The sequence below is a fragment of the Astatotilapia calliptera genome, chromosome 4, assembly GCF_900246225.1.
Source record: "Astatotilapia calliptera chromosome 4, fAstCal1.2, whole genome shotgun sequence".
NCBI classification, from domain to species: domain Eukaryota; kingdom Metazoa; phylum Chordata; class Actinopteri; order Cichliformes; family Cichlidae; genus Astatotilapia; species Astatotilapia calliptera.
This window is the reverse complement of record NC_039305.1, coordinates 5,259,892-5,282,236: the sequence shown is the minus strand read 5'-3', so window position 1 is coordinate 5,282,236 and position 22,345 is coordinate 5,259,892. Positions and strand designations below refer to the sequence as shown.

General features: G+C 39.9%; 1 protein-coding gene across 2 annotated transcripts; it reads left to right on the top strand.

Annotated features, from left to right (window-relative positions):
• Positions 1-995: 995 nt before the first annotated feature.
• Positions 996-20,453, top strand: LOC113020308 (protein kinase C and casein kinase substrate in neurons protein 3). 2 transcript variants are annotated; one of them, XM_026164156.1, is made up of 10 exons: positions 996-1,235; positions 3,827-3,894; positions 10,051-10,207; positions 10,338-10,573; positions 12,626-12,781; positions 14,205-14,380; positions 15,120-15,240; positions 15,322-15,392; positions 15,490-15,569; positions 17,208-20,453. In XM_026164156.1, exons 2-10 carry the CDS (start codon positions 3,835-3,837, stop codon positions 17,315-17,317), a joined length of 1,167 nt encoding a protein of 388 aa, XP_026019941.1. In that variant the 5' UTR covers positions 996-1,235; positions 3,827-3,834; the 3' UTR covers positions 17,318-20,453. The 2 variants fall into 2 exon arrangements, with proteins under 2 accessions (XP_026019941.1, XP_026019942.1); XM_026164157.1 differs by lacking the exon at positions 996-1,235 and adding an exon at positions 1,261-1,688.
• Positions 20,454-22,345: the final 1,892 nt, after the last annotated feature.

The following is a 22,345-nucleotide window of genomic DNA, read 5'->3' as shown; positions in this document are numbered from 1 at the left end:
TGTTGCAGATATGTGCAATACATCTTGCACAAGGGAAACAGCACATGATAAACACAAAACTTTAACACACTGGGTCCTTTTAATCACTAAAACATCTTGGCTTTTTGAGGGTTAAACATATGAAGTGTACATGGTGAATACAATTGTACTGTTTGAGTGGGATCTGACATCAGGTGTTGACATTTATGTCTATTATCATTTTAATGACAGGATCTCACGGTGTTGTCATGATATCTGTCTCCTATGCTTCCACATTTGATTATAGTACTCCCAGCATAGGATTACTGTCTCCTAACAGCAGGTTGCAGCTGTGTGTAAGCACTGCAATGTACAGCTGTCTAGTTATTTACATGGCATGTTCTGGCAAGGAGAAGTTTCATGAGTTCAGCACTGCACGGGGCTTTATGTCACCAAAAGCAGCATATGTGAGTGCGGGCAAGTTTTCGTTAGAGGGCTTTGCACTCAAACAGCTCTGCCTTTAACACATAAACATGCACATATGCACACTCACACACCGGATGTATCCTCCAGCTGTGGAAGCAGGCCTACCAAATGATCCCAAGGGAAAATAGTGGGGAGCAAAAAAGGGGTTAAAGGCAAGCGCAGAGAGATGGAGTTTCCTTATCTGGCCATGCTGCTTTGTATTTCTTTTTAAAACTCTAAAAGGTGGTTACTAGGGTTATTAACTCCCAAACACACATGCCAAACATAAACTTTGGTTGGGTGACTCAGCTATTGTCTGACTCACTTAGAGATGCACACACACAGACACAAAGAAACACCTCAAACCAATGTTCTGCCACACTTCATTAACAGTGGTGTGAGGGAGGTAAAGTGACCAAATGAAAGGGAAAAAGACAAAGTAGATATTTGACGAAGAACAAGAGGAATACGCTTCCTGTAGCTGTTTTACTGAGAGAGGAGGAGAGAGAGAGTGAGAGACGTTGAGGGAGGGAGGCAAGAGGAGAAGGAGGAAGGGAGGGGGGAAAAAAGCCAACTCATCTGACACAAACAGTGGGCCAAAGAAAGGGGAAGAGCAGGAGCAACACTGTCCAACAGGGGTGGAAAAATCAAAGTTGGAGAGAGTGAGGAAGAGCATAAAGAAGACTAGACAGAGAGGGAAAGAGCCTGAGAGACTCCACACAGACTGGAGACGGGAAGAAAAAACTGTTTTAACTAGGCAAACAAAAGAAGAGAGCAGGGGGTGAACGAGAGAGGGGCCCCAGCGTTCAGAGGTAAGGAAACTATTAGCCTGCCATGGCTGAATGGATGCATTTCAGTGAGATCAGATGGAGTGACGGCGCTCCTATTTCTGCTCTGTGTTCAGTTGTTCCTATATATTTCCTCTATGCAATGCGTGTGTGTTGAGTTATGCATGACAGATGAAACGGGGACAGAGGGAGGAGTGAGTGTGTGTGCAAAAGTGCGTTCAGCATACAGGGGTGAGAGAGTTTGGTTGGATCAAAGCTCCAGATGGACTTGAACGGGCGGGCTCTGGGTTCAGCTGGTTGGGTTTTCAAGTGAAGAAGTTGGAGTTTTAGATCCATGAAGTCTGAGTTAATGCAAGATACTGATAATCAATCGCGAACCTTTTAGAATCGGGGGGAGCTAATTTTATATCTGACATGCACATATATTATACAAAGTCTGGAGGATTCATGGTGGATATAGATTTGTGCTTGTAGGCGGTAAGTAGTAGTATATTTTTTGTGTGAAAAAGCAACCACGTGATGCATAGTTTGTGGCTTATTTAAAGTCAGAAAGTAAGAAGTAATGGGGTATGCCTCACTAATACCACAGACGTCACAGTGAGCTAACTGGAAATGACACTAGGGATCACTTTATTTCATCTTTATATAAATATTTCTGGAGGTTTTTAAATCTTTAGGCCAGTCCCACATTTTTAGAGGATCTCAAAATCAATTTAAGGAGTTATGAAATCACTGTTGAAAGGCGTATGTCACTAACAAAACATTCCCAGTAGATACAGAGTTGCACGGCATACTTTTCTTTTCTTTTCTTTTTTAAACACATAAACTGAAGCATAATGCTGATAAACCTGAGGAGAGACATACAAGTCAGTCACAGCTAACCCAGAATGGAGGTTAAAGATTTTACTTTCCTACCAGCTTATAAGGGATTTATACATAAATCTGCTATTACACAGACACAAGTAGTGTGGTTGCAACTCTAAAACGTAGTAAAAAGTATACCGTTTGTAGTAAACCGTGTAGTCACATTAATTAATATCATGACGGGAGCTACCCCACTCCCACATTTTATCTGGAAACTTGGTCATACAATGAGGAAAGCCAGAAAGCAAGAGGGAAAGGAAGTCAGGGTCAAACGGGTTAAAAGAGAGGGTATTCTTTATTTTCATGACCTCTTGCAGAGATCTGGGTTGCGTAATTTACAAGTCCTCAGTGGTGGTGATGAAGCAAACTGAGGCAGATTGAGGCCAGGAAGAGGCAGGACATTATTCTCTTAGCGGAGCATGTGATGCCCCGTGAACAGCAGGATGTTGAGGGAAGATCATTGAATCTAATTGTGAGCATAACGGAGCCATGAGGGGAGATGTCTGCAGGCAGGAAAAACAGGCCAGTCACGAAGGCTCTGTCAGGGTGGAGTTCAGCTTTTGGGTGCTTCGAGGATTTGAAGCAAAGCTGCTGTGTGCTTAAATATTTAACTGGAAAACTTTCTCTTTTTTTTGAGGTAGAACCACATGAACATAAAGTAACACTCAGCTAAGAGCATGATTACGTTCAAAGAAAGTGTGATGTTTATGGGTCAATATTAAATGAGCAAAGCGCGACTAGCATGGGAAGAAAATGAGTGTGTGATAGGATGTGCCGACCCTTAGCCCCTGTTTATTTTTGGATAGCTCATGTTTCAGAAGCTGGGAATGCTGGGAGAGGACAGTCCATGTCTGCTGGTGTTGTCAGAGCTTCTGCACTATCCCGGTCCTATTTAACGTGCACGTCAACTTCCAACGCTTAGATGGGCGTACAAAGCCTCCATATTTGATTCAGTCACTGTGTTACACCTGCTGTATAGTCTCACATGGGTCCTGACATGTGTTGAACTAGTTATTTATCTGAACAGATATGAAATGCCTTCATGTCATGGAGCCTAAAATAGCAGGAGAGAATTGATTTCCAACCCGGAGCACTTGTGCCAGTGGTGAATCATGTTGGTGCCAAGGGATTTATGGGAAGTGGTAATTTGATCAAATACATTATTATATAAAAGGGCTGATTTAATTTAGAGTTATCTCCACCCACTGAGCTATCACTAAGAGCACTGAAAAACACAACAAGGAGAAAGGGATAGCTAAATGCAGTAGACAGAGAAACAGTCCATCAAAAGTAACCAAGGAAATTGTTAAATAGATACATAAAAGTAAAAGATAAAGACTTGAAAACAGTGAATATGTAAAAATAACTACATTTAAAATAACAGAGTGGACTGGTAATTAGCTTAAATTAATATTTGCAGCTTAAATTTATAAAAGTAAAATCCCTGTTTTATCCAGTAGTTTATCGTGTAACCATTATAACAGTGGTGTTAGTGATGTCAGGTCTGTGGGGCATGTCTGATAAAACAAGAACTCAAGTATTAAATTTTATGAAGTATCTACATTTTGTACCTGAAAATAATTTTGGCTAAACGTGTCCCTTATTTCAAACATTTGTCCCAAATACTGAAGCTGCAACAATCTAAAGCCAATAAATGAAAGGTGATAATGGCAGCTACATAAAGATCACAGTGAAAGGCAGCATGATAGAAAATATAGTCCAAACTAATCAGATATTCTTTACTTTCTCAGAAAACAGGATGTCGACCTTGCCATCAGAAAACAGCCTTGAAGATGCCTACAATCGCAGCTTCTGGATGGTATGTGTACTCAGTGTGTGTGTGTGTGTGTGTGCGGGGCTCTGGCTTTGTGTGTTTACATGTTTATACCTTATGATGGGACAGGGAGATATACTACACAAGATAGCTCCCCCCCGTATCTCAAGTCTGAGCGAACATGCAGCCAAAACAGTCCAGAGTTTTGTCGTTCAGGCAACACAACTTTTTAAACAAGGCTGTGTTTTCATTTTTAAGTATGAATAGTTACTCTCCGAACCGCCTCGCAAGGGTTTAACACAGCTCTCGCTGAAGGCTTTTGGCTCATTGACTTATTCTATGTGTTTGTCTGGACTGAGTCTGGGGACCAAATAAAAAATGTTTTTTTCCTATAAAAACTTAATGCTTTCACAGAAAGTTATTTTCTTTGTTTTTTTTGTGCTCTTTTTTTGCATGAGACTTAACAGAATAGTTTGATATATATACTTAATATCTTGCCACCAGCTAGCCTTAGAACTATGGGAGCCATTTCACTTCCTGTTGATCCCATTGTGGAACATAACTGGCCGAAATTCAGTCTCAGGAGCAGCAGTGACAGCCCGTATGTAGCAAATGAAAATACAGCTGAAATAATTCTATGCAGCTCCTTGTAGAGGAAAAAAAAAGAAACCTGAAATGCTTGCATTCTGCTAATACATCTTAATTTGTTTGTGAAGAATTTACATCAGGACCACAAAGATGAGACGAGCATATCCTGGATTATCCTCCTTTCTAAAACAAAATGGATTTAATGTTTTATTCAGTACGGGCTGAAATCGCTGACTGAGCCCATAAACTTATCAGAAAAGTGTTTACAGAGATCAGCTCCGAGGACTGTCTTGCCATTGAATTATATGGGACACGAGGTCTTTCTGTAGCCACAGGTATCACCCCCTGGTGCACATGAAAAAAGAAATCAGGTTTACGCACTTTCAAGCTGGCTTCACTTTTCAGACCTTGAAGCTTTCTCCATTTTTTTTTCTGTCTTTGGACGTGACACACTTTCTTAAGCACACATTTCCAAATGACAACTAAAACAGATGTTAGAAGTCAAGCCATAGCAGAAACTTCCACATGTATACACAAAGCAGCTGGCTGTGGTGATTGAAGGTGACTGCTATCAGGGGGTCTGCTGCTGCTTGATGAATAAATATAAATTGACGAGTGCTGTAAAGTATCTCATGGTGCCTCAGTGTTCCCAGTACTGACAGAAAGGCCTTACTTAGGGTTCTGGTTTGGCTGGTGCAGTTAAGCAGGTGTCTCTACCTTATGTCTGAAGTGCAGAAGCCTGAGTTTGAGTCCACTCTCTCTCCTCCTCTTTCCTTTCTAAGCTTCCCTGCAAAACTGTCAAAATGAAATCTTAAGAAAGAAAGATATTAAGTTAAAAAATCATCTAAAAATGTAACTATATTTTCTGTTTCAAAACCTCCTCTCCAAAATGGGCTACACGTCCATCGGGATCCATTCAGTGCAAACTGTATCAAGAAGAAGTCTAAAATGTTCTTGGTTATATTACATTGTTGCACTTATTCCACCAGCATCTCCAGATGTCGCTAATTAACATGTTTATTTAATCCATAAGAAAACAACAGTACGCTTAGGACACGCTGATATATTAATGATGGATGTGTCCCAGTCCCAGATCGTTTCTTTACCTGGTGCAGTGATAACAAGGCTGCAGGCTAAGTGCCGAGCTCATTTAACAGGCTGCAGCTTCACACTAAACAGAGACATCAGAGAGGTACAGAATAAAATCTGCAGCACAAAAGGAAAACAGGGATCAAGTTTAGACCTTCTGCTGCATTTTTATATACAATACAAAAGTGGCTTTTATTTCACAGCACCAACATAGACAGAATGAGAAAAATAAACAGTCTGTAGAACAGACCTGTTTCCACAAACATAAAAGATAAATCCTAAGCATTATCTCTCTCACCGAAGCCTAAATGTACACACAGCATATCGGCCATATACCCATCTCTGTGAACTACCGTACACTCTGTTTACCAGTCATAGCCCAGTTTTGCCACCATATTTTAAGGCTGTAAACATTTCAGAGTGCCTGACTGTCTAATTTGAGTGTGCTGCCGCTTTAATATTGGCTTTGTCTGCTATTGGCCTCAATTGGCTGCCCCACTTTCATCTCTCCCCTCCTGTAATTTGGAAGCCTCCTGTTGTGCTGGATGTGTTTCCAGGCCAGTTCCCGTCTGTGTCATCCTGCCGCCGTGCTCAAAGGCTGCCTGCCTGTCATTATACTGCAAACTTCAGCATTTCGGTTTTGCATTGGCAAAGCCACCTCAACTTTATACATAGTGATAACAGTCTCTGGACCCAGTGCATGTCCCTTTTAAAACATTAATGCCACAGTTATATAAAGGGATTATATATGCTATTATATGCTTTGTTATATTAAATAAGGGCATTCTGTGACACCTGCATGTCTGCTACTAAAGTAAAAATGCGATTATCACATATTTCAAACACATTTTCACTTGTTTTCAAGTAGAAAACTAAAGATTTAAGAGTTTGATTTGTAACAGACTTTCTTTTCCTTTCTAGAACAAACATTTTTGACTCGCTTTCCCTGAATCTGTCATCTGCTCTTTGCTTGAGTTGCGGTAAAGTCACTTTGGAGTATAGTCTGGAAATGTTTCTTTTATGCCATTTCATCTTTTATTAATAGTTTTACTGCCATTGCTTTCACTACCTTTTACTTATTATACATTTACTTTAAAACTTTATCACAGCTACGAAGCATCAGAGCAGCATCTACTGTGGTACTGCTACACTACTACCAGCTAATACTTTAACTTGACACACATATGCAGGTTGTGAAACATAAAATCTGGAACATGTCAATTTCATCATCCCATCCATTCATCTACATTTAAGACTAATGCAGTTCTATAATGAAAACTCGCCAGGCTTTTAACAGTTTGAATGCGATCATTTATTTATATGAGAGGTAATTTTTTTTCAGCAGAAGTCTTTAGTCATTTCCTTCGATACCGCTTTTGTTGCTTGGACTGATTCTCTAGTAGCGGATTTGCATCTGCCTCGGTTATTGGCCAACTGGGTCTCTGCAGCGTTGCCGCTGGCCTCAAACTGGATTCCTCAGCTGTTTCTGCTTAATTCGCAGACGAGTGAGGAAAGTCAGTGCAAACCACAACAGAGGCAAAAAGAAAGGAAGGATAGAGGAGGAAGGAGGAGGGCGCTTGTGTGAAACACTCCTCGTGATTAAAGCATTTAAAACTACAGTGTTTCATTAAAGGCACACTGAGGGCTCTGATTGCTTTTTTTGAAGGGTGTTAATACAGACAATGAAAAACTTTTACATTCAGGGTCTTTGTCCTTCTACGTGCAGCACTCTTTAAAGCACTCTAAACTACACTTGAACAGAAACATTAAAATGCAGGATTAGTAAACAAATCATTTGCAATTAGAATGAAAAAGAGATATATGTATGATATATGAAAAATATGAGTTAAGAAAAATGTCACATTATAATAAAGATGCATCGGTTGATTGCTTTAGTTACCTGAAGCACAAAACTGCATATTTGTTTAATGTTTGCTGCTAGCACTACTTTTCACAAACAACAACTGACCTTTCTGTTGTCCCTGCATTTAATTAACTACTAATTAAGAGTCCCATTACAGACTTTGGACATTGCAAGAAAAGGCTGTTGTTGTAACTCTAGAGGCTTATCATCTTACACTGAATTTGCCAAAGAAAATAAGTAAAGAAGCGTATTCTGTGTTACAGTATCCAAAAGTATATGACGCACTGAAAGCACGCAGACAGTCTTACTATAGTCTCTTGGAGCTATCCAAGTAAGCCATGTCTGTGATCCAACACGTACAAAACCCGTAACCAGAGCCCCAATATTGAGGTTATTAGTTACATGTGTGTTTGACAGGTAAAACATTGGCTTTAGGGACGTCTTGTTCACTCATGTCTTTTTTTTTTTGTGGTATTTACATCAACTATATTGCCTCAAGTAATTTAAAACAGCATGGCGAACAATCACACTGAAGCAGCTGTCTAAATGTGTCAGTGACAACCAGATAGAGTCTGACAGAAAGTGAAAAAGAGAGTAGGAGTCAGTGCTGAGAAGGAGCTGATGACAGCTGCCAGGAAAATTGCAGAGATTTCCAAATTCCACATCCACAAACAACACACTTGCTTCAGAGATGTTATTACATTTAGGGCCCTGCCTCTGCTGCTCTCTTGTCCTCACTCTGTCTGGCTTTTTATGGACGGGCTTCGACCGCGCCTCACACTGTGGCCGGCATTTGTGCTACCAGCGGAAACTCAGTGCCAGTGAAGTGTCACTCGTGGCACGTGGGAGGATTAGCCTTACATTGCTGCTGCAGCGTCACAGCTATGGAAGGACTATGATGGAAGGGTAGCATTTCTACCTTAATATTTTTGTCTTTTGTACTACAAAACAAAGGAATACTAAACATTCAAGAAATCACGCTTACGTGGACTTTCAGTTTCATAGGGGATGCTTTCACTTACTGAATCCAACATTTTGATTTCATGCATTAAACAGCAGCAAGAGTCTCATGTAGCAGTCATCATCTGGTCAGACAGTTTTCCATACATTATTTGTGAAAAGTAAAATAAAATTCAGTTTTCTTTTCATGTTGGTATTTTATTAAGAAGCATGTGGAAATAATTATTTTAGCTGTTTAGCTCAATTCACTCTTATCCTTGGTAGCACCCTCTGCTGTACCCCAGATTTAACTGCAGCCAACGTCTGCACAACACGATTAACAGGAAGACGGTAATGGGTGTATTTCATTTAGCTGTGGTACTGTGCATTATTCAGTGGAACTTAGTAAGACGTCATTATGACAATGATTTAGAGGATCATTTAGAGAAGCACACACAAGTAAATGAAATCAATACTATATATATTTACTATACATATGTAGAGTGAATGTGTGCAGCTGGAGTCTGCTTAGCATTGCAGAAAGCTGAAGCAACTGACAGCAAACCTCCAGAAAGTTACAGTTTCTGGCTAACAAATATTCTGGCACAAAACCATTAAAACAAATCATTGTTTTAAACACAAAATGTAATTAGTGAGCTTTTGATGAGCTTTAGATGTGTTGGAGGCTTTGTTTAAAGCCATGCTTTAAACAAAGCCAAGCTTTGTTTGCAGTTCCTGAGAGCAGTCATATATTAAGGGAACAGTTAAGAGAGGGCTCAATCTTCTCACCTCTCTCTCAATGAGCTTCCACAGTATTGCAATCAAATCTCATTTTGAGTATAGATTATTAGTTGTTGCCAGGAAAATAGCTTCTGATATGTTAGTAGTGTGCAGTAAGGTTTGAACATGCAGGATCCACGGCTCCATTCAAGGGTTTGAGGGTTTAAACTGTACTAAATGTAGTTAAACAGTTACCCTTAAAATATGTGGCAAATTTATTTACAATTTAGACGAAGATTTGAATTCCCTTTTCTTGAGGACAAAATGACTTGCTGTTCAAACCTTCTGTTTACGAGGGGCAGCCAATCAGAAGACGGCTAGGTTAAAGGAAAGGGGGTGGACACAAGATTAACTGAGGGTCTGCACCAAGATCCATCATAGGTTAAATAAGGATTATTTTAAACTGTGACACATACTAAGCTACTCTAGTAGAGCCCGAGATTAAAAACATGGCGCTGGAAATGACCATAATAGGTCTGCTTTGAGTAATCTAAACAACAAAACTGAGTTACTATAAAAAACGAAGCTTCAGGCAGCGAATATTTGCCCTAATATTTCTACTTATAATATTAGTCTATTTTTAATATGTTACTAGTATTACAAATTAGAAGCAGTAGTAGTAACAAGCAACAGTAGCAGTGTGCTTGTAATACCAGTTGGAGTAATCTTTTTGTTTGTGTTATTCAGTTTTGGGTCTCCATATTTCCAAGAATACACCGAACAAATGTACCGTTTTGGATTCTCTGGCACTGAAATAATAAAACTAAAGAAAAGAAACTGAATCACTGAACACTGGAACATTTTTTGTTAACTTCTAACTTTTTAAAGCCAAAAAATTAAAAGACTTAGAGTTTAAAGCATCAAATCAATTTAACCTTCCATCCACTTCATGTGTTTATGATGTGGAAAGCAAATCTTCCTCTCTCTTTGTGTCCTGGCAGCCTGGGAACTATCAGCGCACTGCGAAGCGAACAGAAGATGCTTTCCAGGCCTGTAATGACATAGTGGCATGTTTCCAAGAGAGAGCGCGCGTGGAGAGGCAGTACGCCCAGCAGCTCAGTGAATGGAGCAACAAGTGGAAGCCGGTGGTGGACTCTAGTAAGATCAGTAACCGCAACACATAATGAACGTGGAAATGATCTTATTTCTAAATCATGTCCCAATTATTACTGAAATACAACAGTAATTTTAATGGTGTGTCATCTTCTTCTCCTCCTCCCTCCCTCAGGTCCTCTATATGGCTCTCTTATGAAGGCTTGGCAGTGTTTTCTGTCCTCCGCCGACAGGCTTGCCGCCCTACACGCCACCATCTGTCGCTCCCTGGTGTCGGAGGATGGGGACCGGGTCAGGACCTGGCAGAAGGACACCTTCCACAAGAAGTTATTTGGGGGTTTCAAGGAGTCCCACGACATTGAGACGGGGTTTGCACGTGCTCAGAAGCCGTGGGCCAAACGACTTAAAAAGGTCAGATTTTTTTTCCAGATTTGTTTATGGTAGTTACACATCGTCATATTAATTAAAAGCTTTTGTCTGATCTCAGTCACTGAGCTGTGTACAAAGATATAAAATGCCACGTTAAAGTTAGTTTAGTATGTTGTGAAGCAATAAATTACATACTGAGGCAGCCACTAAAGTACAGTTTGTCTTGGCGCTTGTGGCAGCTGTTATTTGTCACACTGCTTTGATTGGGATAATCTTTGAACAATATGTTCTTATTTTTCTTTTTTCTGCACACATGCTTTTTGCCTCTTTGAGCACTTTGTTTTAGAAGCAGTTTCAAAACGTACAGTATTATTTTACATTTAATTAAGCTCTTCCCAAATTCAGTCTTAAAAAATAAAGAATTTGTTTTTACTGATATGTAAATTAACAATAAACTTGCAGCCTGGAGGCTTTTGAAGACCGCTACCATCTTACTCACTCACTCACATTTTTACTTAATCAACATTTTGACCATTTGGCTGTAGCTCAGGTGGCAGAGCCGATCAGCCACTAACCAGAAGGTCGGCGGTTCGATCGTAGGCTGCTCCTTGTCTGCATGCCAAATATCCTTGGGCAAGATACTAACCCCACGTTGCTCTCCGAAGCATCCATCGGAGTGCGAATGTGTATGAATGTTACTTAGAAAGCATCTAGAAAAATGTGCTGGTGTGAATGGGTGAATGCACAAGTTGTGTGAAGCGCTTTGAGTGCTCAGAAGAGTAGAAAAGCGCTATATAAGAACCAGTTCATTTACCATTTTGAAATTATTTCTCATTTAATGAAATCTTTAATGAAATAAGCTTCACCGATGCAATATTTTCCTTCCTGATTTTGAGAGATAAAAGTGGAGTGTAGTTCTCGCGCTCCAGCAGCAATACACCTGTTCCTAAAGAAAAACGTAGCTAATATTTTTTTTTCAATTTAATTTAGTTTTTCTAGTGGTTAAAACCCCAAAGTGATCAGAGAGGTTGAAGTCATGTGTTTTTGTTTTAGATTTCTAAAGATTTAGCAACCACATTAGCTTCATTTATCAGACCTGAGAGGCTACGCACATGTTTTATTAGCAGTGTAACTGTTGATAATATATAAAATGAGGATGTAGCCATCTTGAGATTACACATTGGTTTTGAACTCTGCATTTTGAAGCCATAATGTCAGCTGCCATGTTGTTGTTGCACTTTATATGAGTAAAAGGATGCTAAGTAATCAGTGAATGCTAGCATGTTTGGTTCGCAAGTTGCATTCATAAACTGATAAACTACCCAGGTGCAACACACACTAGTTGAACATTTTAACATGGAAGTCTGTGGAGATTCACTCACTCTCGTGAAGCCAGCCTCAAGTGGTCACCAGAGGAACTACAGTTTTTGCTACTTCCTGCTTAACTTCATTTTGCTTAGCTTCTCTGGAGGTTTACTCTGGAGTCTAACTTAGTGCTAGTGGAGTCCATGTAAAGTCTCTGTAACCACTAGAGGGCATCAATACATCTTTTATATACAGTCCATGGCTTCACAGCTCCACTCCAGACAGCTCTGGTCATCATGACATTTTAATGTTCGCTTCTGGGAGCCTTTTCTCTGTGACATTCCCAAGCCTTATTTTGTGCCAGTGCCAGAAACCCAGTTCTCAAGAGTGTTTGTGTTCTGATGCAATGAGCCACTTGAATCTGTACCTTACAGTGAAATGAGAGCAGCAAGGGACATGCATCAAAAATATAATTTTGCCTCAAAAGACGAGCCCTTAGGGGATCAATTTTTCATATATACTAGAAGTGACTGTGGCATCGCAGATGGTTTCTCATTAAGTAAATGGCCTCAATTCAAATACTATATTTAGAAAACAGGAAGCTAATGCACTGCTATTTCAAAATGAATTTATTCAGTAATGTGCTTTTCAGAGTCAGGTGCATCTTAGCTTAAGTGCCTCTGAAGTGCCTGTAAGTGAATTGGTGTTAGTGTAATCGGTGTATTTCTATCCCTATCTATTGTGCATTGACTCCATATAGTCAGTCTGTGCTTTGGTTTGCATCCACAGCTGGATAAAGCAAGAAGAGCATACCATAAAGTGAGCCGTAAAGAGCAGGTAGCCAGAGAGCGAGAGGCACACGCTCAGGGAAACCCGGACGTCTCCATAGACAAACAGAAGAAGATCCAGGAGGAGAGAGAAGTGGCTCAACAGGAGGCCGAGAAGGTGCACACCACATGTCACTGCTTTCTTATTTTTTTCCTTATTTTTTTCATTTTGTTTTCTTGAACTTTCTGTAAGTTTTGTCTTACGTGCACTGTGGAGTTTCTGGCCACGGAGCATTAAAAAAAAATACTATTGCATAATTATTAATTAATTAAAACAGGTGAAGCATGAATGATGAGTTAAGGAATCTCACTTTGGAACATGAGTAGATCCGTACCTTACCACTGATGCTCGGTGGAAGGGTGCCTGTTACAATCCTGGTTTACCAGGAGAAAGGGGAGTGACATTAATAAACCACAGGGAAAAGGTTTAGTGACTGTTAAGTAGGTTATTGTGTTCCTTTATGGTTTTAAACTAATAAATCAGAGGGCATGTGGATGCAACTCCACATGCTAAGTATGTAATATCTGTATTCTAGTTATCAAAAGCAAAGAAATTAATTACACGTCTTACTAGCCTGTCCAAAGCAAACGTTAGAGAGAAAAGAAAGACCCTTATTACTAGTATCTCTAATAAAAGGAATGTAACTGTGTGGTGAACAATAAGTAGAAGTACTGTTACCTTTCCTAATTTACAAATCCCCCAAGTGGAGAGCAAAACAAGCAGGTTGATGAATCAGAACCTAGCAGGCGTAAACCCTTCACTATAAATTACGTGACCAAAGTACAAGTAACCATTCCAAACATGGAAAAGACTGCTCCCTGGCCTGACAGCCCCTTTTAAAGCAGCTGCAATAATTAGCCCCGCTGCGGTTGGAGTACGGCGCCAGATGAATCAAAGTGGCAGCAGGTAAAACACAGAAGGAGCAAACAATTGAGGAAGGCAGGATGACGGACAGGTGCCAGCACCAATCAGCAGCATAGTTAGTCTCCAGAGTAGCGCAGAAAACAGTCAAATTATACAAACGGGACAGAGTGGAGCGACCAAGGAGTGCAAGAGTGCTGGAAATGTTTCGTGTGGTTTAAATCAGTCATCTTCATATCCTCTCACAAGTTTATGACGTGGTTTCTGCTGTTGTACTGTAATAATGTCTACTTCACAGGAAACCTGTGATGTCAGCACTGGGGTGAAGCGTTATATCAAGTTAAAATTCATTACCAGTTGTGACTGCATAGTCTATGGGAGGTTAAATGTTGCAATTTTTTGCTTTGTTAATATTTTTATATCAGTTAATCACCTGACTGAACCTGGTGAAATCATTTTGAAATGGTTTTGTTTATCTTGGCGAGCTAGCTTCAGTTTATCAAAGTTTTTTCTTAGAAGACTGTTGTTGAAGTTCTTTGTTTCGCATGTTTTTAGTGGGATGAAATGTTTTGTGTAAGACATTCGACACACATTTAATACAATTTTTGTTTTGCTTTTTTGACAGTTAGATTTCCACCGCTCAAGTTTTATTTGCCAATTTGGTTTGAAATACTTTCAGGTCCGTGCCCGCTACGAGAAGGTCCTGGAGGAGGTGAACAACTATGCTCCTCGCTACATGGAGGAGATGGAGTCCGTCTTTGACCAATCACAGGAGGAGGAGCGCAAGAGGATTGTATTTCTCAAACAGGCTTTCCTCTCCATCCACAAACACCTGGACATTACCAACAATGAGAGGTGAAGCACGGTGCTTTGTACGTGTGCGGTGTTGAGAAAAGGTGCTGCTGCCGCTGCTGATTAGAGGATTGATGTATTTGATTAAACAAGTAGCACAGATTCGTCTTATGTGTGAACCCTGCAGCTTGTGTCGGGCTGTCTTTAGAGTTAAGTATGTTGAAATCAATAATTTGACTTAATTTACCTCTAATTAAAAGCTATACCACTACATATTAGCACATCACCGACTCTCTTCTACTCTGATGAAGGAAATACTGGATACGATGGCAACTTAATTACTTTATAAAAATGAGCCAAAGCCACAGGGAGAGGAGAGAAATTATATACACTATTAATCTGCTTAATTTGGGGGGAACACTTAACTTAAAGTGTCCCGGATTGCAGTGTAAGTGAATTAAGTATGTTTTTAATTATATAATCATCAGTATCCAGAGTACACATAAAATTTGTAACATATATTCCAGATCATTGGGTTTCTTATAGCATGGTGTTTATTAAGTACTATGAGACATACTATACCTAAAGGACACAGGGTATTTCCAGCAGTGTGAACCTCTCTGAAGCTAAATGTGAGAAAAGAGCTGTGGAAAATATCCAAAATTCACACGAGACAGCACGACTGTTTTTGATAAGTAGGACTATTAGAGGAGAGATGATCTCTTCCAGCAAAATTTTAGGAACGGATCAGCATAGATTAAAATCAAATTTGAGATTTTTGTGTTTATCTCTCGGCATTTAGTGTGCGGGCCGTGTACAATGAGCTCCACAACACACTGATGGCCATCGATGAGCAAGAGGACCTTCGTTGGTGGAAAAACACCCACGGCCCGGGCATGCCAACTGACTGGCCTCACTTCCAGGTATTTCCCTTTATTTTCCAGCATTTTAAGTTTAACTCTGTGCACTTTATTTTAGTTACTTATATTCCAATGTTTTTTCAGGAATGGACACCTGAAAAGAAAAGCAAAAAAGGGAAAAAAGAAGTGGAAAAATCAGGAACAATAGAGAAGAGGTGAGGATATTATTCCGAACGGGAATTGTTAATGTTGTCTAGCTTTTTTTGAAGCAATCAAAGATTAATCTCTTTCTTCTCTTTTTTCCACTGACAGCGTGATGATCGGGGGAGTGAAAGTAAGAGCTCTGTATGATTACGTCGGCCAGGAGACAGATGAGCTGTCCTTTAAAGCAGGTAAACACTGCAAGATGAATGACGTCACTGTGAACTCAGCCGCGTCTCTGTATATTCATATTTTGAAGCCTCAGATTTGGCTTTAAGGCTGCAGTCATGTTTTTGGAGCTAGAATGTGGACCATATTTGGAGGAGAAGGAGCAGGGCTCACATAAATACTTTCCTGCCTAGTGTATGGGCTCAGTCACACATTCTGGCTCACACTGAATACAAAATTAAGTCCATACCATATTTCAAAGTGGAGGATTAGCTGTCGTATGAAACCGCACACTCATTGGCTCGCAAACTTTCAATTCCAATGGGGTAGCCAGTCAGAACTGACCCTCTGTTAGGTTTTTGCATCCTATATGGTCAACAGCAGAAAAGCTTTTCTCAGTGACCTGAACCTGTCATTCAAAGAGGCCACATTGCTACATTAATGTCGAGTCAAGCCATTTATTTGTACTGTACATCAAAAAAAATAACCGTTAACAATCCAAGTATACAAAAGTATATGAAATATACAGAGACCAGCAGTGCCGACGTATTTTGGTCTCAATGTTTTAAGTTGATTTTAAGTTTTTAGATTCTTTTTCTCACAGTTTTTGATTATTGTTGGGTTCCTGTTTCACATCTTTATTATCCTAGTATAGTGCGCCTTATTTGGTTCCTGTTTCTAGTTCACGATCATTCTGGTAATGAGTTTCAGCATTGTTTTGTTTCATGTCTTGGTTGCTATTCGTTGCAGTTATACTTCGCAGTTCCTTCCTCTATCTCATCTTTCTGTTAGTGTCTGCACCACATTTTTCAGGTCTGGTCTGATTTTAGTGTGTCTTTTGGTTGTTTTCTTTTTATATGTTGAAGGCTGTGTTCCTTTCATGCCTTGCATTATTTTTACTTTTTCCTTTAGTGATTCTTTTCATCTGTGTCTCAATCCCAAGGGTCTTCCTCTTTTTTTTTTTTTTGTTACTCTTTAAGTTTTCCCAGATTATTTGATAGCTTTTGTACATTTTGATTAGTTGCTCTTATTTACCCATCTTGCCTTCTCTGAACTTTAGTATATCAGCTTGAAAATAAAGCTAGAAACATATTTATGTATCGATCGCAACTTTATCGGTGAATCTTTGGGTATTAGCTTTTGAAGGCTGCCTCAAGTGGCCGTTAGAGAAACTGCACTTTGGTGCCTTACTTGCTGAAAGCAGCTTTATTTCAAATGTACTACGACTATTATTACATGAAATTACTAAGCAGAATGGTTTGAATCATTGATTTTACAGTTAAATAAAATATATGTTTAAACTGTTATAGGCTCTTTTTTATGGTTGCTGGCCTGACAAAACAAATAAGGGTTATAAGGCTTCGCTCACCCCAACTGTTTGCAGAAGACGGCCGCCCCTCCCTGAGCCTGGTTCTGCCAGAGGTTTCTTCCTGTTAAAAAAGGAGTTTTTCCTTCCCACTGTCGCCAAAGTGCTCATATGGGGTCATATGATTTTTGGGTTTTTCCTCTGTATGTGTTATTGTAGGGTCTACCTTACAATATAAAGCACCTTGAGGTGACTGTTATATATAAATAATATTGAATTGAATTGATGTTTAAAAAAATGTTGCAATAGTTTTAAAAAACAAATACAGAAATTAATTTTCTCTTCCTCCCTCCAGGTGAAGAGTTTCTAAAGATCGAGGATGAGGATGACCAAGGATGGTGTCGAGGGAAGAAGGATGATGGGTGGGAGGGGCTTTACCCAGCCAACTACGTGGAGGTGGTGTAGTTACCTGAATGTGAAAGATCTTTGTTATATCAAATACCACATGACAGCCTGAGTAAATATATAAACATCTAAAAAACACAAAATCAGTGCTGTAAAAGTCCACATAAAGTAGCTGTTAGCCAAAGAAGCGTGTCAGCACAAGACGATGGAGATTTTGACATACAGAGATTTTTAAAAGTGCCCAGGTTTGTAATCTCTTGAAGGACTTTTGATATATGTTTTAATATACACACTATGCATAGACCACTTGTATTGAAGCCATATAAATAAACAATGCTTTAATGTAAAGAAAGAAATAACATGCTGGAGTATAACGGTACAGTTATTTGGTGCTGGAGTCAGTGGTGTAGCCAGAACATTTTAAAGGGGTGGCCAAGCTAAGACCATTACATCCATCGTCACATGGATTTTTATTTTTCCTGCATGGAAAATCACTGCAGGTCAGAGAATGTATGAGTATGTTTGTACATAGCCCTTTAATAGGTGTCATTATTGGTTATGTGGGGTGGCCACAGGGCTAGTCTACAGCAGCCATCTCCTGCCACCCCTTGGCTTATCCCTTGAATAAAATGTGTGTGGGACTGCTATTTTCTTTAAGCTGTTTTTAAGCCTCGTGCAATTAAAATGCTCACAAAGCCTCACAATATATGAAGAAAGCGTTGCTAAAACTGTGATTATAATTATTCCGAAGCAGCCGTACAGTTGGAGTCAGCCTAATAGATGCAGAAAGCCATGTCGACTGTATTTCTCTTCTGTTTTTGTGGTTTAAAGGAACAGAAAGTCATTAGGAATCCTGTATAACCCTCAGTTAGCCAACAGTGAAGCTGTTTTACCCACACCAGCATCCACTCACACCCCACAAAGTCCAATGCTGTCTTAGTTCATACAGAGTTGACTTAAATCAGCTTTCATCACTATTTTCCTATTAAGAATTTATTGCTTGACTATTTGTATGCGAAAGAGATTGAACCCAGTGGCAAACCCAGAAGAGAATCCAGAGAATATTCAAGCAACTCTTAATATTTCACCTCGCTGGTTTTACTCTTTCGGGCTCACAGCTTTACAGTTTTGGTTCACTCTTACTCAAGCTGAGAAAATGCTCTTAAAATCCACTCAATGTGACCTTAGCAGCACCAGCTACAGCAGACAAACAGACACACCAAATATTTCCAACAAGGCTAAAAACACAACTAAATGTTTTTATATTGCTTCAAATGTGTTTATCAATTTGCAGCTGTTCATCATTTTGAAATTCTTATTGCTTGTCCTTTTCTGCCCAGCCTCTGCATCAGTGAGGGAAATGCTTGCAGTCAGGGTTGCCATATACTCTTTGTGAAGGCAACACGATCACTACTAGTTTGTTTCCACTGACCCCAATCAGTCAGTCCAAGTTTAACACCCTGCGCTGGAATGACACTGCAGTTTAAGAAACAGTTTATGGTGTAATATTTCTTCACCAGTATTGTACCTGCTAAACTGAACCAGTAACTGTTAGAGGTCTGTTAACACGTATTACATTAAAAACAAGCAGGTATATTAAACTGCAGGTTATTATAAAACACACTTATTTTTCACGCCTTGTTACAAAATATGATGAAGGCTGAAAAACAGATTTAATAACACGCTGACATAAACAACAAAACTTCCTAGCTGGGCCTTGTTAGCATACATTGCATTCTATTTTTACACACTCCCTAAATTTTGTATTCCTACGCTTTGTTATTCATTATCACTCACACAGCATATAAACAGGACAGCTTTACAGTCATTAGAAGCCATATTTTGGGATAGTGGGTCAGCCAGTGGCTTGTGGGCTTTCACAAAAGACATTGTGCAAGGCTGGGCCCGAGCTATTTTAGCAACTAAAATGTCTGAGTGGGGTTATTTAATACCCCGTTATGTTTATTCAGGACTACTTCATTTCTATTTGTGTTTGTTATACCTGCTTATTCCTCTACTTGTGATAGATTTTCCAGTGTTAACACGAGCTGTTTTCATTGTCACTTTGGGCATTAAGTATCTGCAAAGAACATCGCAATGTAGATTTAAACAAAAACCTGCAATGGATTGGAATGGAAATCATGGATTGCAGGGATCATACATATGACTTCACACAACTATCAGTTACCTCTTGCACATCAATGTGCCACCTCATGTAAAACACCATAAGACTGTGGGAGAGGTTCAGTTCAGCTTTATCATATATCGCCAAATCACAACAAATTACCCTTTTTATTTTGTAAGATAAAGACCCGACTATGGTACAGAGGTGAAAGTTCATTATAGGAAACATTTTAGCAGATAAATATACACAACTTCAAACAGATACAAATGTAAAGATCTGTAGAGCAATTGAGAGAACAGAAAACTGCCCAACTAGCTATGTGATCCAACCTGCATACAAGAAGTAAATCTGTTTCCAAGAAAGCCTTTTTTCACCTCACCTGCCTGCTGCTGGCTGCCTGCCTCATTTTTAAGTTCAAATTTGTTCAACTCTGCAGCACAAGTAATCGAAAATATTAGGTTTACATGTGAAAGCGCCTTTGCACTGAACCTCGGAGTCCCCTCCTGGTTAGAAGGCCTTTCAAAGTTTAGCAACTCTATCACGAAAATCATAAATGAGGTGCATGCAGGGCTTTGAAGATCAAAGAGGAAAAGTGCTTAAAGATGAAGTCCATTCATAATTTAAAATTTTTGATGTTGCACCTTTAGTTAAAGGTGCAACATCCAGGTGAGCCCTATTATCTGTCATTATGGTTCACAATGATCTTTGCTATGGGACTAAAGTCATTAAAGCATCGAGTTGCTTTTAGAAAAGGAGAAAATGTCATGGGGAATAGTAATATTTCTTAGCATGTCACACTGTTCCTTCTGGGTAACTCCTGGGGAACAGTTAGTCTTTCTGTCTGTCTGTAATATCTAATCTTCTGTTATTAGATTGTAACTATCACAGAGAGCATCTTTACCAAAGTGAGGAACGTGCTGGGTTTGCCTATTATAGTATCTCTATATGTGCTGTTGCTGTGTGTCATTCTTTGTCATGTAAATGTATGACCTTTCAAATCCCCTGTCTTTTTAAAATAAAAACCGAACCTGTTACACAAACAAAAGAAGCGTTATTAGATGTGGGATGGAAAGTGTGTGTTGTGTGAGACAGAGAAAAAGAGTCATTAGTGTGTGTGTGTGTGTTATGAATCACTATGACATCACCCCCTGGAGTCCCACAGTCCTCCCTGTGGATGTTATTACATGTACACACACACACACACACACACACACACACACACACACACACACACACACACACACACACACACACACACACACACAGTCATTTTTAAGTCTTGTGTCCATGTCAAGAGAGCTGTGTCCAGGTCAAACGCTGCTCTTTATCTCGATGACTCCTCTGCAGCGTCAGATGTATTCTTACATCAGCTCATGGCCGCCAGCCAAGAAAACTACCTCACCCTGATGTTTATGTTTAAGACTGAGCATTGTTACACTCCTCACTCTCACACTGTTTTGCCTTGAATACAAGCAGGGGAGGATAGTGGCACGTCTGTTTCCATAGCAGTAATGGAGATAATGATGTCACCCTAGTAGGAATTTCCTTCTGCGTTCATACCTGATGACAGTTTGGTTGCTTGCAGCAAATACACACTGATCTTTAGTCACGGACGATCTCACATGAGCTCTGACACTCTTTTTCTACAGTTTGCCAGTGCTTTTTGAAATGGTACAAACTTCAAATAAAACCAAGCATAAGGTATGCTGAAAAGGGCTGTGATGGATTTCATCTGGGATTTTGATAGTCACAGAAAAGCAGCTGCATTAGCAAACAAAAGGCATGAGTAGAAGAAAGTCTTCAAAGCTCCAATCTTGTTTTAATTTGGCATTTGGGCGCAGCAAAAAGAAGCTGTGAACACTGACAGACTGGTAATCTGATGCTAAACACTTTGTTTGCAGCAGCTACAGTCCAAGATCATTATTCATTCATTTTAATAGCCACTTGATGAATGTAACTCAAGCATTTGTTTTCTTTTCCACAAGCTAGTGAGGAGAGACAAACAGGCTGTAGAGCCTCTATGTACTCAAATGTTCAGCAGAGAGTTTCTAAGCATGTCTGCTGTTTGGTTTTAAACAACTCAATTAGCCTATGGAGCGACTTTTACCTTCTGCAGCAGAAAAATAGGACAGTGATCAGAGGTTAAAGTTGGATTTGGCAGGTGGAGGAACACAGCATTGGGTGTAGCAGTTCAACACAGAGAAAATCATTACTTACAATCTCATAATAACTTGTTTTGTGATGCTATGGTCACTGATTTTTTATGGACTTGGACATCTGAATTCAGCAAAACAAGATACACCCAGATAGTTTACAAGCAGCAAGGATGATTTTCTAACCTCTGCATAAAGCTAGTATATGAGGTAGAGTGAGGTCAGTTCCTTCATCATAATTATGCAAATCTTCATGACCATTGATCAACAACCACTGTGAATGGTACTCATGGCCATTGATCAGCGTGTTGGGGAATGGCTGCAATCACAGCATTGTAAGATGGCGAAAGATGTACCCTTAGGCCCCCTCCTCGATTCAGAGATGGTCTTTCCCTTTTCACGTAAATGGCCTCCTTGACTCCGCACTCAAACCAGCGTTCCTCCCTGTCCAGGATGTGTACATCCTCATCATGGAAAAATCCTCCACTGGCCTGTAGGTGTAAATAGACTGCAGAGTCCTGGCCCGAAGTTTTAAGTTAAGGTTTCACGCCCGAAACCTGGTTTCTACCTGTCCAAACACTGCACCCCGTCGTCCCGGGCGACAAACTGGTAGATACCAGTGGCTATTTCTAACCAAGGTCCCAAGTCATTGGCAGGTGCCACCTGGGATAACCTCACGCCGGAGGACCCTTTTCCACGTCTGGAAAAGGGAGGGGGTTCCCACCCCTGAACTTGGTGCAGTCCTAGGAGCACCGCTCCCGTCCTAAAAACTTTAATTACTTTGAAAACACCCCATAAAATCACGCATCA